The 18,303-nt window shown below is 37.2% G+C and overlaps 3 protein-coding genes and 2 non-coding genes across 5 annotated transcripts; all 5 read right to left on the reverse strand.

Annotated features, from left to right (window-relative positions):
- Positions 1–4,106: 4,106 nt before the first annotated feature.
- Positions 4,107–10,690, reverse strand: LOC137582053 (ovochymase). Its single transcript, XM_068296482.1, has 8 exons — positions 10,573–10,690; positions 9,670–10,252; positions 8,592–9,174; positions 5,127–5,733; positions 4,975–5,071; positions 4,611–4,912; positions 4,301–4,548; positions 4,107–4,229 (listed from the first exon to the last, which is right to left on the reverse strand). Exons 1-8 carry the CDS (start codon positions 10,631–10,633, stop codon positions 4,143–4,145), a joined length of 2,568 nt encoding a protein of 855 aa, XP_068152583.1. The 5' UTR covers positions 10,634–10,690; the 3' UTR covers positions 4,107–4,142.
- A 2,547-nt stretch (positions 10,691–13,237) lies between these two features.
- On the reverse strand, positions 13,238–14,848 carry LOC137582054 (uncharacterized). The gene is made up of 3 exons (XM_068296483.1): positions 14,321–14,848; positions 13,655–14,242; positions 13,238–13,273 (listed from the first exon to the last, which is right to left on the reverse strand). The coding sequence occupies exons 1-3, from the start codon at positions 14,846–14,848 to the stop codon at positions 13,238–13,240; spliced, it is 1,152 nt and encodes a 383-aa protein (XP_068152584.1).
- A 652-nt stretch (positions 14,849–15,500) lies between these two features.
- On the reverse strand, positions 15,501–15,580 carry TRNAL-UAG (transfer RNA leucine (anticodon UAG)). Its single transcript has one exon. It is a non-coding gene; the product is annotated as a tRNA-Leu (tRNA).
- Positions 15,581–15,927: 347 nt separating this feature from the next.
- Positions 15,928–18,089, reverse strand: LOC137582055 (uncharacterized). Its single transcript, XM_068296484.1, has 4 exons — positions 17,981–18,089; positions 16,963–17,601; positions 16,265–16,524; positions 15,928–15,960 (listed from the first exon to the last, which is right to left on the reverse strand). The coding sequence occupies exons 1-4, from the start codon at positions 18,087–18,089 to the stop codon at positions 15,928–15,930; spliced, it is 1,041 nt and encodes a 346-aa protein (XP_068152585.1).
- Positions 17,956–18,035, reverse strand: TRNAL-UAG (transfer RNA leucine (anticodon UAG)). Its single transcript has one exon. It is a non-coding gene; the product is annotated as a tRNA-Leu (tRNA).
- Positions 18,090–18,303: the final 214 nt, after the last annotated feature.

Genomic DNA, 18,303 nt, shown 5'->3' on the forward strand with positions numbered 1-18,303 from the left:
AAGTATCGAGATTTTCTTACTGCAAGTTTGGATCACATTTTTTAATTGCAAGTTTGCAAATTGTCCAAAAAACGAGAAAACAAAAAGATTTGTTAAAGTTTAATGTATAAAAAGTCTAACAAAAATGGTTTATTGTGGCTAATTCAGTTTTCTACATCGAGCAATTGTTAAAAAAATGATTTCTAAGGTTTTAATTCTTCTTTTTAAAACAAATAAATTACCTTTAATAGTTACAAACAAATAACAAAGGCTAATTGTGATGTATTTGTTTTCTTTTACTATTGCAAACCAAATAAAAGTAAAAGACATTTAATTCTGTACACCACTGCGTATGGGTCAAGCGGCCCTAAAGTAGGCAATGGTTTTTGGAGGTGCCAACTGAAAATTCTAAAAGAACAAATTATTGTTAGAGCATTTGATATTCCATATAAGTTTGGTCATTTGTTGTTGTTTTTTTGAACTCTTTGGAAATGCGATAAGAAGTCTCTCGCATCTTTCTCAGTCATTGACATTATGTTCTCTTGTCTGGCCTTTTCTTTCTGTTGTTTTGCACTAATTCTGTTTTTATTTTTCTTTTTCTGTCTTTGGTACAGTTTTGCTTGTTCATTTTTTTGTGCCTTAGACAATCCATTAACTAATGAAAACGATCCAATCGAATGTGCAATTTGCCATTTTTATAAGCATTTCTTTTGGTAAGTTTCTTTTTTACTTGTCACATTCTAATTTCATTGAATTTATACAACAATTTCACCCAAATGCTCAGGGAGGATGTTAAGGGGTGGGTGAAGTGCTGAAAGTGCTCTTGTCATGCAAAGTATTCTCCTTTCACTCCTCCTGCCGCTGACATTTAATGGCACATATCAAACGTCTGTCCGTTTGTTCGTCTGTCACACTGACTGACTCTGTGTGTGTGTGTGTGTGTCGCACGTTGGCATTTATTGATATGAGGCAGTGCAAAATTAACAAGTCGATAAAGTTTTATAGTTATGCTGGAGTCCCAGCTGCAAATAAATACAAATGCAATTGCCAAGGCCATCAAAATGAAAATACCGAAAACGAAACGGAAAAGCTCTTTGCCCTCGCTCAATGTGGGTGTGGGTGTGGTATATATTGCCCTCTCTACCTGTCGACAACAACAAAGCAACAGAAAAAAAAAACTCCCTCAAACTTGAACTCGAACTCGAACTGACGGCATATGGCTAATTTTCCAAGCAGGCCCTTATAATTTTCCTCTCACACACACACACACACACACACAAACAACAACACAAAACGTTGCCAAATGTCATTATCAAAAAGCTAAAGTCCATAAATTGATTAGACGAAGTTTTTCATTTTTTGTCTGCCTTCTGCCTTCTTCTAAAGTAGCTCAAATTGACTATATAATGGGCATATGTGGGCGTGGTTCCACTCAAGTTTTCTTTCGCTTTTAGTGCCCATAAATGAATTAAAAACTCCGCCCCGCCTTCCATCCAATTGTTTGCCTTGTGCGGTCTGCATTTTGATTCAATTATGATTGACAGCCAAATTGCCAGTGTAACAGATGTGAGCCAAAGGTAGGCCCATTGGCCAGACTTGGAAATGATTCTAGTTGAAAGCTAGATGAGAGAGAGATTAGGAAGCGAAATTCAACGAGTAGTTTTTGACTCCTTAAGTCGATACCTGAAAGAAGTTTTATATATAGTCTTTGAAACGCCCGCGCTATAGAGACCACCTCGAAGCTCATCCGAATCCCTTAGCCAATGATTTGTCCGTCAACACCTCCAGGTGTAGGCTAAAGAGTCTCCATCCTTTGGACAGACGACCAACACCTATTGCTCGATAACATTGACTCAATATATACAGCTCTAATTCGTTGTAAAAGCTGTCTGAAACAAATAAAATATTAACATCAAAAAAACAAGTTTTTTGACTTTTCAAATCTCAAAAATATAAAATTCATTCAAGAAGGGAAGTTTACGTTTGAAAAATTAGAAAATATTGAGTTTTGCAAACAAAAAATGTATTTTAAGTTCGATTTTTAGACATTTTATAGTCTTATAGAGAATGAGGCGTTCAGATCCGATAAAGTATATACATAGCGCGTACATACATATATTCTTGATCAGCATGATAAGTCTAGTGGACAAAGGCATGTCCATATGTACGGATTAACTCCACGGGCTCAATAAAAAAGTTATTGGAATGAGCTACTAAATAATTGAGATGAAGTTAAGCCAATAGAAAACATATCAATCGAACTTTATAAGATAGATATATAGAAGTCTTTTTAAAGTCGGCTTAGTGTGAAATTTTTCATAACATAGAAAAACCTTATTAACTATATTCGGAAAAGGATGAAAATTCAAGTAGAATTTCAAAGGATTTAACTATTTTAGAAGTATATAAACTTTGAGGGGGACAAAGTTAGTTTCTTTCTCATTTCACTTCCTTTAATTGACATATCTGTTTATCTGACATGAATGTTTGAAGATGTTTATCTTGTGATTCTGAAATATTTACACTAAAATTAGATTTCAGAAAGCAAAGAATATATTAATTTACATCCTAGGCTTCATACTGATCCTTTTATCACATAACAAACAAATCTTGGACTTTCTTTAACTGATCTAACGCGTGGATTCGCTTATTAGTCTTTGCTGATTCCGATAACCGAAACACATTTTAGCGACCATGAAGTCTTCCCAGATTTGAAGGTCAACTGATATTTTTTTGCAAATTGCCACATGGAAACTTATGTATGCTCAGCTATAATCTATGGAAATACATGTAGTTCAAGGTTAACCAAACAAAAATCGCCAAACCCTCATAATAAGCTAAGCAAACACATAAAGTCCAATAAAAAGAAGAAAAAAAAATCATTGGCGCCGCCTTGTCTTCGAATTGAAGAGGAAGAGGAGGAGGAGATGGAGGAGGTGCTGAAAGAGTGGGCTAGAGGGTGATAACTGATAAATATCATGAATATTAATGTGGCATATCCAACGCATCAAAGCTAAAAACCCATCAAATCCACAAGCTCAAAATTTAAAATGCTGTCAAAGAGTCAAGTTCACTTTCACTCGACTTTTGCCGCATGACGCACTTCAACCGACGCTGGATTGGTCTCTGGGTGTGTGTGTGTGTGCGTGTTTGTGTGTGACAACAGAAGCTGAAGCTGACTAACTGGCCCCCGTATCGGAACGGATCGACACAGACCGGCTTCGAGCCAATTTTGGTCAGTGGCACACACTGGATGGATGGATGGATGGTTAGATAGACTGAATGAAGAGGCCGATGTCGCATACAAATGGAGTGTTTTTTTTTTCTTTGGATTGTAATTTTGTTTTTGGTTTGGTTAGCTGCCTATTTACGGCTCGAAATGGCTCCGCGGAGGCCTGATGAATGGGGTTGGCATCAATTTTTGGATGGGTTGGCATTGCATCATTTTCGGCCTGGACACAAGTAAGTATTTTATGAGCTTCTTTGGCTACGTTTTTGAGTGCAGCACACACACACACACACTCGGCGAATGAGGAGTGAAAGCAAAGTGTGGCAATCAATGACGACATCAAAATGTTAACTATATATATACATATCAATATCAAGTTTGACCAGCAGTTGCTATTAACTGATGTCTGATATGGATTTGGAAAAGCTAAAACAGCTGATAGACCAAGCCAGGCCAGGGCAGGGCAGTCAAGGGCATTGAGTGTGTATACTTTTCCTGGACAGGTGAATGATTCATATGAAACAGAAAATGAACTATCAGCCAACTGTGAAACAAATTCAATTAAAAAATAATAATGACAAGTGTGTGTAAATATTTTAATAGTTTAATTAAATAGAAACATGTTTTTCAGACTTTAGTAAGAACAAAATTCTTGCATTCCATTTAACACACAGCCAAACAAACATACACTCACACAAACACACCGCTCATTCACACACACACACACACACAGCTTTTTTAAATATAGCCTAAACAAAGAGTTAGTGTTAGAGATTAATTAGCAAAAATATGTACAAATATTTAGAGATACAAAACAGATCAAAGCCCCCTCTATCAAATTAGGCGCCAATTGTCAAATCGACTGGGACTCCCACACCCTCTCCCTCTCCTCCTTATCCACCCTTTTTGATGGAACAAAATCCAAACACTGACGTCAAATATTTTGCTCCACAATGCTGTTTATCCATTCTGTGTATTCACCAACATTCGTATAAACTGCTGGCTTACCAGCCATGCCACACTACGTAAAACAAGAAAAAATACATAAATAATAAATATATTCTATAAATATATATCAATTGTCTTTGTTACCTGCGTAAAACCATAGCTAACAACACCGTAGGCCACCCAACGGGAATGCTGACGATCAAAATACATCAGAGGACCACCAGAGTCACCTGCACAGGTATCTTTGGCATATTCACCGCCGGCACACAGCTGCTTGGGACCCAAACGCATGCCAAACATTTCCAAGATCTTTGTACAATTCTCATTCGATACATAGGGAATACGCAATTTCAATTTAATGGGACTGTGTATGTTAATGAAGTATTTATTAACTGCAAATAGATGGAATGGGATAAAGAAATGTTTCAATATTTAATATTTGAGTTGAACTTACACAAATCGGTGCGACCCCAGCCGGAAACCGAGAACATTTGCCCCTCCACAAGGGGAGTCGTTTGCGATGTCTTATTGGGCAGACAAATGGGCATAATGAAGTGGGTGAAGGATACAGGATGCTTGAGCCTTATAATGGCAATATCATTGTATTTATAATTTGAATACTCCTTATATTCAGGATGTACGTGAATGCGTTCGTGTGCTATATCCAAAGCGGCATCGGCGCAACTCAAGTAATTGGGTTCTTCAATGCAATCCGGTTCGGTTTTCACATTAAACTCGCCCAGGCGTACATGTTTTCTGGAAAAAGCATTTTATTAAAGGGTGAATTTTATCAGAGATAGTAAATTTTGGGTCCTTACAAGCCACGACGTTCTCGCACACCTTCACCTTCAACACAATGTGCGGCAGTTAATATATGACGATCATCAATCAGAGCTCCACTACAGCCGTAGTCATCTGTAATTAAATATTATTAGCTAAACCAAATTCCCCAACTATTAGTTAGACTCACTTGAGTTGTAGACCAACAAGGCCAGCCAGGGATATTCATCTAATTCGGCTATCTCACCGCCATAGATACGATTTGTCACCTGTTTACCACATTCATTCAACAGATTGAAACCCGTACTTGGCTCCACCGTTTGAATGCGTCGTTTGAGTTTCTTACGCTTGAAACGTGATGTTACATCCAAGAAGCGACGATATTCAAATTTCGAAAACTGTATTACTGGATGAAGATAATCCTGTCCATTGGCTGGACAACAAACCAATGATTCATACGATTCATTGGAGACAGTTGTAGTCGACTCAGTTGTAACTGTTGCTTCCATTGTATCACATTGGACTTTTTTGAGAAAATTCACCTTCTCGGCTGGCAAATTGGTGACATTTCGCACTTGTAAATAGGCGGAACATTGGCTAACACGTACACAAATACCATTTTGTTTGGTAGTCTCATTCGGTATATCACAGGGTCGATTATTAAGCGTTGCGTCCGTCAAGTTCGAACAACAGACAAGTAATGCACACCACAAGTAAGACCCAAAGGAGGAGAAGCGTTTGCAGTGCATTGCACGATCACTTATTGATCCGATTGATCCGATCTTGATCGGTGTTAGCTTAATTGCGAAAACTTTGACAACTCAACTGTGCAAACCGATACTGCACACACACACACACACACACTGGTTGTTGTTGTTGTTGTTGTTGGGCAAGAAGAGACGGCAAACTTTTTTTTTCGTATCCGTTCGCGTGAACACTCAGCTGTGAATTGAATTTGAATGCTGCGCGAAACCACACAAAACACTACAGCCAAAAAACAAAATATCAAAAACCAAAAACAAAACGTAAAGAAAATGAAAAAACCGAAACCGAAATCGGAAGAGCCGAAGTCAAAGCCAAAGTGCCAAAAAAAAAAAAATGAAAAATAAACAAACAAAAAGATACAGAAACCGAAAAACCAGACATTACTTCTGCCGCCCCCACTGCTCGATCCGCTTTTGACACCTTTTCAGTGTGTGTGTGTGCGTCTGAGTGTGTGTGTGTGTGTGCGTGAAACGAAAACGAGTCCAAAACTGCAGTCACGACACTGAAAACGGGAGCAACGGTCAAGCTTAGCAGTCTGGCGATCGTTCAGCTAACTGGTCGGAGCCAGAGCCCCATTATGCAATGCCCCAATCAATGGAAGACGAGGCGAAGTCGTCGACGATCGTTTCAGCTGTGCACTCTTTGTTTTCACTTTCGTTTGTGGCTTGTGGTGAACTTGAATCTCATTTTTAAGGTCTACTTTTGGGAGCCATTCGCAAAACGTTTCACAAAAAGCTTGACTTAGAGCTTTGAATGCAGCGGTTTGTTTAAAAAGTTGTTTCTTTATAATAGATATGAGATTTTTTAATCTTTTTAATTAAATGAAAAGTAATAACTGGTTTATACTTTGTAGAAATGATTGAACTGCAATAACGATTAATTAGTTAGTTAGCAAATAGAAAAATTCATAAAAACTGTTAGTTAATATTACTTAAAAACTTCACAAATTTTTGCGACTGCAAAGGATAACAAAGAAATAGTTAATGGATGTAATTCAATAAAAAGAATTAAATTGGAACACCAAATACAATTAATATCTTTACTAACACATATATACATATGGCATATCTAAACTAATAACTTCAAAGAGAATGTGTAACTGACGAATATAGAAAAAGTTGATTTTTGACCTTTTTCAACCGATTTTCTGCCACAAAAAATAAATATATAATTACAATGAAAAGCATCAAACTTATTCAAATCTGAAAAAAAAAACAATTTTTTAGTATTAAAATGAATTTTACTTATCCAAGCTCATTTCGTCACTGGAAAGGTGAATGCCGTTACTTATAGACCTGGATAAAATTTATAATTTCCATAACCACCTAGAAATATTTGAAGTTCGAAGCTCCGTTTAACCATTCTGCAATAATAAATAAATAATAAAAGATTTATTGCGAATTAGCATTAAAAATAATATTGTAATACTTATCTTATCTATCGATCAGTAATTAAATCCATACTACGCCACCGCGAGGAGGGACGCCGCCAAACGAAGGGGGCAATGCAGCCCCAAGAACTGAAGCCCGCCCCCGCAGCTGCAGCGTCTTTTATAGTGAAGAGCAAGAGAATGCAACTATCGGTCTCTCTCTCTCTCCCACTGCCTCACACACGCATAACTTTCTTTCTTCCCACAGTAGTCGCTAAGCGCCAGCAACGAACGGCAGAAGCTGTGAGAGCCGCTCTCTCATTTGCAGTCTCTCTCTCTTCCACATAGGCGCGATATCTTGCAGTAGCTAGCAAATGAGTGTGGGTGTGTGGGAATGTGAGAGTGAGACAGTTGCAGTCGTAGAACAAAAATAGCGGGAGATGCAGAAAGTGGACTTTGACCCCTTTTTGGAAACTTTTGCATAAAAAAGGAATTTAAATTAAAGAAATCAAAATCTAACATCTACAAATTACTCAATCTAAATTTTAGTAAATACAGTAAAACTACATAGTAATTAGATATTAATACTTACTTAATACGGATTTGTAAAGAGACACATTTTTCATTTTCAAAGATTTCAAAAGATAAAAACCCAAAAAGAAATTTATTTCACCTTCTTATACATACGTACCTACATATATGTATGTACATACATATGTAACTTTTTCATCGGAATTGCTTTGGAGATACCTAAACAAATCAACTAAGCCTTTAATTAGTCTATTAAGCGATTGAATTTAATTGCGATTACCCAATCAATAGCCCAATTAGTTTGCTAATAGCCTTGCACCGTTTATAGTCATATTCCCATTTTAGTTAATATATTTATGAATCATCAAATGGCATTTTTTATAAATTCTTATGAAATTTATATGGGTCATGATATTTTTGAAAAACGCTTAAACTTATTACACGCAATTGCTGGGTTTTCCATCAGAATGCAGGTTAATATATGTAGTTCAAAGGTAGAATCAATGGGTCTCCCTCTGTACAAAGCCGAACCAAACTGCCGAATCACTGGCTTAGACGTTTGTTTCAACATTTTGGGCCCAAAGTCCAAGCCAAGTTCGAACCGAATCGAGCCAAACCAACACCTGTTTGTAGTCGGCCGATGGCGGAAGTTTTCTTGTGGTCTAGCTACAGCTAGTTATAATGGTTTATATTGTGGGTATACAATATATGCATATAATTTGGCCAATTAAAGTCCAGTGGCAATGTCAATGGCAGGCGATTGTTTTGCATGCCGGGAAATCCAAAGGTTTTTCAAAGACAGAGTTTATTAACTTGCTTAACAACAACAGCAACAACAACAATAGGCCAAATAGGCAAGTTAATATATAAATCTTTTACTACAATCTTTTATTGGCTAATAGTAGGTAGGTAAATAATAATAATTCTATGCTAAAAGGTGATCACAAATTGAGCTTCAGACTGATAATAGGGCCCATTTTAAGCCCGAATATTCTGTTTAATCCAAATATCATAGGCCGAGACACTCGTATAGACGCCAGGCCAGTCCTTGAGACCGCATTTGTAACCGAATGAGACAACACCCTCCAGCACCCAGGAGTTATCACGGAAACGCATCAAGGGACCACCAGAATCACCATCACAACTATCCTGACGGAATTTGCCTCCCGCACAAATTTGTGTGGCCATAATCTCGATCTTGCGTTGGGCAAACTTCTGACGACACTGACCGGGATCCACATAGTTGACAGCCAGCTTTTGTTTAATGGGACTTCTAGTGGCCTGCAGGGTACGTCCCCAGCCAGCTACCATAAACTGTTGGCCCACATTTCGGGCCTCTGGGGCCACCACCGAAGGCAGACAAATCGGACGCACATTCTCAGTATATCGCACATTACGATCCAGACGGGCCAGACCAATATCATGAGCCTGATTTGGGGACCCCGACTTGTACAGTTCGTGGACACGAATCTCTGCCACGCCATAACGTTGACTAGCCGGAGCACAAGTGCCTCCATTTTTGGGGCAATCCACAGCCGAGCGAGTATCATATTCACCCAAAAGTACCGAGACTCTGCAAAAAAGACAAAGAATAAGTGAAATGAAGCTCATTAAAGAGGCTAGAGAACTAATTGGTGCTTAGCCTCCCCAGTTCCACCCATTCTATGGTCATATGATTTATGAATGACTCATTTTTACAAGCAGCAAACAACAAACACTTCACAAATCTGGTTTTATCTTTTGGTGAATGTTGGTTAGTTAATTAATATTCTTCAACAAAAACAAAAGCATAAAAATAAACGGGAGACTGCCTCTTGGAGTCTTTTCTTATGGGGGGGATTCCTTTGTGTCGATAGATAGTTATTGTATCTGTTAGAAATTATAAATCCCCTAAAACTTCTTACCGCAAAACCACAAAAGTAAATTTAACCTTTGAGATGAAATAAGGTGTGAAATAACAAGTTATTCTATCGTTACTCGAATAATTTCCCTTTTGGGTAAGTAGATTTAGCTAGAGAACTTTCCTAACCAAAAATGTTATCCTTAATTAATATCCTATGCAACTTACAGTGTTCCAATTTCACGTTCAATACGTCCCGTCAGGCAATGAGCTGCCGTCAGAATATAACGTTGATTGATCAATGAACCAGCACAACTGGTGGCCAAACCATTGCCAGAATTTCTTCTATATTCCATTAAGGCCATCCAGGGAAACTCATTGAGATCGGCATCCTCGCCGCCATAGATTCTATGCTGCACTGTCAAACCCCCACATGTGGGTGGCTGTGGCAAAAGACTCGAACCATCGTCAGTTGGTCTAAAACTACGATCTATATTTTGGCTAGGACCAAAACTCCAGGGCTGCGAAGGACGATTCTGTTGACTGGGAAAGAAGAAGTTATTCTGTCGTGGAGCCGGCTCTGTCCATTCATAGTCGAAATCATTTTGACGTTGAGCCCGTGCAAAGTCTGTGTCACGAGTGCAACACACCAAAGGACGACTATCCGTAGCCGTGCCACACCGTGAATCCTTCATAAACTGCTTGACACTGGACGATAAATTTGGATTCTGTAGCACTGAATACAAGGTTGGACATTGAAGTATGTTCACACAATAACCAGTCACTTGATTGGGACTCAAACAGGAACGATCTGAAGAAAACAAAAAGCAGATGGTCAGTTGGTCCGGGGAAGCACGCGACCGACATTCTTTTGCTGGCGTATCTGATTGAGTGTGTGGTTATGAAAGGGGAATTTCGTTATGGCCAAGCTGAATGCACTTTTAATAACTCAAATAACTCTTTGGGTTATTACCCAAATACTGAAGCTGGCACGTGTAAGTTCATCAACAGGTTTAACCTGCTTTCTTTGATGGGGGGGGCATAGAATAGGTCAAGTTTTGTGCCTTCTCCCATGATGTTAAACACTTTTTTTTGGGAATTTCATTGCCAACACTTAAAATTCTCACTTACACTGAGGTCGGACATAATTAGCACTCAATATGCATAATAATATTGCGATAAGAACTTTCATTTTTATTTCTATTTTTATACTTTTTCACACCCGTTTTGCAAGTGATATCGGTCTCGGTTGTATTCGAACTGTTAGCTTTAACATACTACCAATGCCTTTTTATAGCCACGCTGGACTGAGAGAGTCAAGAACCAAAGCAAAGAGCAGAGAGTGAGTAGAGCCAATCAGGTTTTATTCTGCGGTTAAATCACTTACTAAACTCAACAGAACCCATAGATAGATAGATGGTAAAGATGCATGTCACTGGGTGACACTAAATTGGTTAGTAGCTCTATTTCACAATAGTCCACACTAGTCTTTTATGCTAAATAGGGAAATATCTTTTCGGCGGGTGCAATGAACTGAGCTTTAGTTAGCGCCATTCAAAGTCAATGGTCAAAGTCTTTGTCAACGTCATAGTGAGTTTTCCATGGAACTTGTTTACTCATACAAATTCATCTACAATGTGGTAAGAGATTCTATTTGTTCTACGCATTCAAAATTTGCCCATTTGTCATAATTCGAAAATCCGGAAAAGTTACAAATTCTTGACCAAAGAAAAGTATTTAAAGTGATAATTGAACTCCAAAATAAAGTGCGAACGTGCCAGACGCCAAGTCAAGAGAGCATAACGAATGAAAATCAATATTTTAAAACTCTCAGTTTTTTCTTTTACCCCTCCAAACCCCTTTTTTTCACCCGCTTCCCACTGATCTTCTGATCTGATTCATGCTAACAAGCAAGCAAAACAATCTTGAATCAAATCTGGTTTTTGCTAATTAATACAAATACAAATACTTCAAAAGCCAATCTGGAAGCTGTCTAAACGTTGCGTCGCTGCTTGGGGATTCCTTTCAGTCTTAATTACTTAACTGGAGAAGGTTCGCAAATTCATAGAATTCGAATACGATTCGACATGAATAAGCGCCCTGCGTATTAGAGTAAGACATTAGATTTCATTCATGGAAATTTCCATAGAAAATTTTACCCTCATTTGCATATCGATTACTTGAAGCTAGCAGGATATACAGAGAGACTTTTAATTTTAATGATATCACTTGTTAATTACAGAGAAAAAGATGTGTGAAGGGTTCTGGAAACATTGTTAAAACCTTGACGTGAATGCAAGTAAACCACAACGACCTCAGATTGCGTTTGATCTTGGTCAGCATCATTTAAAAACCAGAATATTAGCTTAAACCTGTGAGTCTCCCAATCTCTGACGAATGGAAAAACTCTAAACGAAAATCTTTAAGATGATTTGTTGAAGTTTATAGCAATAAATTGACCAAATGATTTTATTATGATGCTCACTTTCTAAATGCTGGGGAATTACCATAAAATGTCTCACAATTTTCTTTAAAACAAATTATAGACAGAAATATGGGAATAACCCAATGCAAAAATAATCGATTTAGGCCACAGTAATTGCCATTAAATGTCTATAGTCTTGACTCTATTATAGTAGCTTCTAATTAACAAATAGTTGGCCAAAATGAAGTTAAGACCTTTTTCTTGTTTTCTTTCCCACATTTCCAACTGGAAAACTCACATGAACATTCCTGGAAAACCCACTTGACCAACTGGTTCTAGTTGTCGTCCGGTTGTCATGTTATATTTTCTATTTGAATTATTTGCTACACATGATGGGCTTCCTAGGATCTTTGTGTGTGTTTGTGTGTGCAATTTATGCATCTACATTTAAATATGTATATAATATTTATTATAAATTACATTGCAAATTGACTGAACATTTATTTATAGCCTTATCGCTTTAACATAAATGAATAAAACTCATGTTCAAAATCTTGGGTTATTCGGAGGAATAGAATGCTCTTATGATTCATTGAACTCTAGTGATTAGAACACAATTACTAATGGATTGCCCCTATAACCTTATTATCAAGAAATATAGACACCTGAAACCTTTAACCTCATATCATTTATATATATGTATATTTGAATTTTTGGTTTTTCGTTTTTCGATTCATCTGCCATTTGTTTGATAGGCTAACGAAACAGATGAATTTAATGACTTTCGACTTTAGTTGTTTGACATTTGATACATTCAGATGAACCGCATTCGCATTCATTTTCTGATGGTTGGGTTGATTGGTTGGGGTTAGCTAGTTGAAACGGCCGCAAACCCTTTTAATTTCCTGGCATTTCCCTTTCATTGGGTTGTGTTCGTTTTGGGCTCCGCGGGTTGTTAACGAGATCAACATGTTACCGCAGTAAAAAGGGTTAGATGAGGAAAACTCTAAATTGAAAGAGAGCACGCGGGAAATGTCAACGACAGATAAACGGCATCTGCGTATCTTGCAAATGGGCGTGGGGTTGGGCGTGCCCCTGGTTTGGTCTGTGGTGTCTAATTAAGCACAGAATATGCCCAAAAACCATGGAAGGTGGTCTGACAGTTTTATCTTCTGATTAAAATCAAACGATTTAGTTTCCGTTTCTCTACTTAGATATACTTAACTTTCGTAAATGATATTATTAAAACAAAAGTTAGTTTTTAAAGTGCATAACGTGTTTTATTAAAGTGTTAGTACATTACTTTTCCATTGTGTTTCTTTAAGCTTTGTGATAATAAATTAATTTAGTTTGCAAAATTGAATGTTTCTTTCAAACCACAATAATGGGCTGCATTTGCCTACGTCTCTGCCAATATGCCATAAACATTTCGATCAGAAAGATCAAGAATGCTATCCCATAGCCAAATAGAAGTACATTCCAAGCCAATTGTAGATAGGAAAGAGTTAGAGGAGCCTGGTAATCAGATTTCCTTAATATTTCCATTGTTTGCGAATTTATCATTGATGTAATTTTCTGAACTGCTCGCTTGTCCCAATGTATAATGAAACCAACACTGTGGAGTCGCTTCAAGAACTCGTTAAAGTCTTTTAAATATATTGAATCTTTTTCTAAAATGCAACCAACTGGAGATTCTTTTTTGACTTCCAATTCCGGAGATTCACAAAAGAATTTTCGGTCATGCAGTTTATGATATTTACTAAACAAGCGCCACGTTTGGCTGTATACCAAAAAAGCGTAGCTATCATTTAAAGATAAAATCATATCCATTTTCGTATCAACCGATACAAATAGAGTATTTGGAAGTGTGTTCTGGAAAAAATATGGATCCAATTGACTTTCTATTATCGATTTGCTCAAATGGTCAACGACGACAGTCAAATTGCTTTCGCGTAGATCTTTGAAATTTCGAATATGATTCAGTTCGGGTCGTTTGGTCATCATTGCAGTTAGATTGGAACTAAAGAAAGTGGTAATGATCAGTCCAGCTATGTGCATTATAACAATTGTCTGTCTGAGGGAGGTAGTGGCCCTTCGACTTGTGGGATAGGATAGACCCAATATTGTGCTAATTGCACGAAGATTGACAAACAAGTTTAAGAAGGTTAAATTATGCCTTCGACCGGATACACGAAAGGAGCACATTGAAACCACAGATTCCAGGACACTGAATATAATATAAAGGATCAATATGCATATAGGCCAATTCTTTACATCACTTGATTTGTAGATATCTAGAATATTAAAAATTTCTATTCCACATGGCACAATAATCATCATGGTTGTATCAAACAGTTTCATTGAATAATCCATATTCTTCAATTGAAAAACGTTATATCCATTAAGAAAATCAAATCGTTCCGTAAGTTTATCAATGGTTGAAATATTTCTTACTTCAAGACTCAAATTGGTTTGTAGGGCAAATTCACGAATAATTTTTTCACTAAAGTCGGTGAAGATTCTCGATTTAGATCCCAGTAATCTGCTGCCAAACAGCCTTGCGGTACCATTGTGCGATAGCAGAGTTGCCGATTTGCCGCGAAAGTTCATTTGATGATTAACAAAAAAATTTTTTTTGCTATCGAGAAGGTTGTCAACTCTTTCAAAATGTGCCACAGGGAAAGGTTTCAAGTGAAATCCAATGACCGTGTCATTTGTCTGATGTAAGGCCAGCAAATTGATGAATTTATGCTCGTTTGCCTGATTGCCAATTATGAAAAGGACCTGCGACAAATCGCTGGGATGACGAATATTGATCCAGATTAAGATACGGCCCCATGCCATATGACGGAGTGTCTTGGCCAGAGTCGTCAGCAGCATTGTGTCTGCATATTCGTTGATACATAACAAAGCCAGGACCTCGGAATTGTAATACTTCTTTACGTCGATGTTGGCCATCTCATTGAGTTGGAGGATCGGCATACTAGGAGATCTCATGCTTGAGAAGAGGCAGTTTTGGTCCTGTTTGCGGATTAAATGAATCAACGTGTTAACGGACCGTTGCCTATCAATCTTCTCAATGAAATCATTGAGAAATTCTAGATGATTGGTCTCCGTGTCTATTATAAATGTTGCAGGAGTATTTGGAACAACCAAAAGTAATAGGAAAATGGTAAAAAGGATTTCAAACTTCATTTCTTTAGACAATCTTGGTACTAACAAAGTTGATGAAGAACTAAACTGAAGACAGACACTCCTCGCATAGTAAGAATTTTATAATTTCTTTAATTGCAATTCGAGCATTTCAATTAAAGGACAGCTGTCAAAGGTTTATGATATGATCGATAAGATTGAAACTTTCAATTTATTTGAGGATGTGGGTATGAGGATAGTTTAATATAAATTAAAAGCGTATTGCTTATTTACTAACCACGTCAACATCTTGAGACTATCAACTTATGGTTTTAAACTATTAAACTAAATTCAATAAGCTAATGCTAAATTAAATAGAAGAAAATTACACAAAAACATTTTAGATCACACGAAGCTTTATTTGATAGTTTCATTTAGTTAATTTACAATTACTAGCATTAAAAAACAAAATCAAAATATTGAAAAAAAATAATAATCAACCTGACAGCGGTGGGATTCGAACCCACGCCCTTTCGGACTGGTGCCTAAAACCAGCGCCTTAGACCGCTCGGCCACGCTGCCTTGTGTCGCCAAGAGATCTAAGGTCCCATTGGGCTCTAGAATGATTCCATTCTCATAGACAAATTAACTGATAAAGTACCCTAATTAATAGAATAGAAGTTAGAACATAGCAAAGAACAACAAATCCATTTAACATTTAACAAGTTCATGAGTGAGTAAAGTGTTTTTATTAAAGATCAAAAATTTGTGCAAGGTGTACAATAGTTTTTTTTATCGTATTAGTTAAAAACTTTGTGATGTGTTAGTTAGCGAAATTGAATGTTTCTTTTAAACGATAATCATAGGCTGCATTTGCCTACGCCTTTGCCAGTATGCCATAAACATTTCGATCAGAAAGATCAAGAAGGCTATTCCATAGCCAAATAGAAGTACATTCCAAGCTAAATTTAAGTATGCGAAGGTTAGAGGAGCATCGGAATTAAATTGCCTCAAGTTATCCTTGATACGGGAATCCATCGTTGAAAACATTTTTCGAATTGCAAGGTCATTCCAATGCATAATAAGACCAACATAGTGAAGCCACTTTATAAAAATATTTAGATCTTTTGAATAAATTGAATCCTTTTCTAAGATGCACCGAACTTGACGTTCCTTTAGGATTATCAATTCTCGAGAATCACAAAATGTTTTCCGATGAAACGATTTATGATATTCATCGAGAGCGAGCCAAGTATTGGAATATACCGCATAAGCATAACTGTTGTTTAGGGAAAGCAACATCTCCGCTTTCTTTTCAGTAGATACAACGAGAGAGTTCAAAACTATGTTCTTAAAGAACTCGGAATCAATTTTATTTTCTATAAATCTTTTAATGGGTCCGTCGACGACGACAGTCAAATTGCTTTCGCGTAGATCTTTGAAATTTCGAATATGATTTAGTTCGGGTCGTTTGGTCATCATTGCAGTTAGATTGGAACTAAAGAAAGTGGTAATGATCAATCCAGCTATGTGCATTATAACAATTGTCTGTCTGAGTGAGGTAGTGGCTCTTCGACTTGTGGGATAGGATTGTCCCAATATTGTGCTTATTGCACGAAGATTGACAAACAAGTTTAGGAAGGTTAAATTATGCCTTCGACCGGATACACGAAAGGAGCACATTGAAACCACAGATTCCAGGACACTGAATATAATATAAAGGATCAATATGCCAATAGGCCAATTCTTAACATTACTTGATTTGTAGATATTTAAAATGCTAGTCCCATATTCACATGGCACAACGATCATCAAGGACGTATCGAATAGTTTTGAAGACAGATCCACGTTCTTTAATTTGAAATAAAAAGTATTAAGAAGAAAATCAAAGGGTTTCGTGATTTCTTTTAAAAATGATACTTTCTCCACTTGCAAACTGATGTTGAAATTAACTGCAAACTCACGAATAATTTTTTCACCAAAAGTGCTTGTAATTTTTCCCGATTTCTTCAGCGTACTTTCAAAAGGCATAAGTGAATAATTATGCATCAATAGAGTAGCCATTTTTCCCTGATAGTTTTTTCTACCACGTTGGAAAATTTGTTTTTCAGGATCCAGAAGATTGTCAACTCTTTCAAAATGTGCCACAGGGAAAGGTTTTAATAGAAATCCAATGAGCGTGTCATTTGTCTGATGTATAGCCAGCAAATTGATGAATTTGTGTTCGGTTGCCTGATTGCCAATTATGAAAAGGACCTGCGACAAATCACTGGGATGACGAATATTGATCCAGATGATTATACGCCCGCGGGGTAAAAGGTGGAGTGTCTTGGCCAGAGTCGTCAGTAGCATTGTGTCAGCATATTCGTTGATACACAACAAAGCCAGGACCTCGGAATTGTAATACTTCTTTACGTCGATGTTGGCCATCTCATTGAGTTGCAGGATCGGCATACTGGAAGATCTCATGCTTGAGAAGAGGCAGTTTTGGTCCTGTTTGCGGATTAAATGAATCAATGTGTTAACGGCCCGTTGCCTATCAATCTTCTCAATCAAATCATTGAGAAATTCTAGATGATTGGTCTCCGGGTCTATATTTAATGCTGCAAGTCCATATGGAACACCAAACACCAATAGCAAGCCAAGAGAAAGGATTCTAAATTTCATTTTTGTTGAGACAAACTTGATAATTAAAGGGTTAGCGAAGAACTGAACTGGGGACAAGAATAATTAGAATCATTTACTTGACCGTTTAACAATTTCTTTAATTGCGAGTTCTTATAAAAATGTAAACTATCATCGACACCTGTCAAAGAATGGATATCAAAGAAATTACAAATAAGATTAGGAAACGTCAACGAACGAAGCCTTATCAAACGAATCAATATAACAGGGTCAGGGTCCATGTAATTCGAAGCAGAGAAAAATATAGCAAACAAAAAAAAAAGTTCTACACTTGACAGCGGTGGGATTCGAACCCACGCCCTTTCGGACTGGTGCCTAAAACCAGCGCCTTAGACCGCTCGGCCACGCTGCCGTTGGTGGTTGGGTGTCCAATGTTCAATATAAGCCTTCGGTGCTTATGTTCCATTTGTAGTGCATATTCTGGCATATTTTTGGGGATGATTTTCAGTGGACAGTGTTGCCACCGTACATAAATGAAAAAGTAGTAAAAATTTGCTACTATTTGTAAATACATTTAAATGAAATGATTAAACTGGACTATTTGCACTTTCCCTTTGCCTCTTATCTTTAGATATTTGTTTTTGTAATAGTATATAATCTATTTAGTGTTATTAAGAGGT

This window comes from Drosophila tropicalis, unplaced genomic scaffold (assembly GCF_018151085.1).
Source record: "Drosophila tropicalis isolate 14030-0801.00 unplaced genomic scaffold, ASM1815108v1 contig_859, whole genome shotgun sequence".
NCBI classification, from domain to species: domain Eukaryota; kingdom Metazoa; phylum Arthropoda; class Insecta; order Diptera; family Drosophilidae; genus Drosophila; species Drosophila tropicalis.

Excerpts from the sequence above, each read along its gene's own strand:
- LOC137582055 (XM_068296484.1), bottom strand. The coding sequence starts at position 18,089 with ATGGAACATAAGCACCGAAGGCTTATATTGAACATTGGACACCCAACC. Across the intron at positions 16,525-16,962 it reads TTTTGGTGAAAAAATTATTC|CTGGATTGATCATTACCACT; the intron begins GTGAGTTTGCAG and ends TAATGCACATAG. Across the intron at positions 15,961-16,264 it reads ACAACAGTTATGCTTATGCG|CTTGGAATGTACTTCTATTT; the intron begins GTATATTCCAAT and ends ACTTAAATTTAG.
- LOC137582053 (XM_068296482.1), bottom strand. The coding sequence starts at position 10,633 with ATGAAAGTTCTTATCGCAATATTATTATGCATATTGAGTGCTAATTAT. Across the intron at positions 5,734-8,591 it reads ATATTTGGATTAAACAGAAT|CTAACACCGATCAAGATCGG; the intron begins ATTCGGGCTTAA and ends TTCGCAATTAAG. Across the intron at positions 5,072-5,126 it reads CTTGTTGGTCTACAACTCAA|ATGACTACGGCTGTAGTGGA; the intron begins GTGAGTCTAACT and ends ATTTAATTACAG.
- LOC137582054 (XM_068296483.1), bottom strand. The coding sequence starts at position 14,848 with ATGCCGATCCTCCAACTCAATGAGATGGCCAACATCGACGTAAAGAAG. Across the intron at positions 14,243-14,320 it reads AAACCAATTTGAGTCTTGAA|AATATGGATTATTCAATGAA; the intron begins GTAAGAAATATT and ends TTTCAATTGAAG. Across the intron at positions 13,274-13,654 it reads ATGATAGCTACGCTTTTTTG|AGACGTAGGCAAATGCAGCC; the intron begins GTATACAGCCAA and ends GCATATTGGCAG.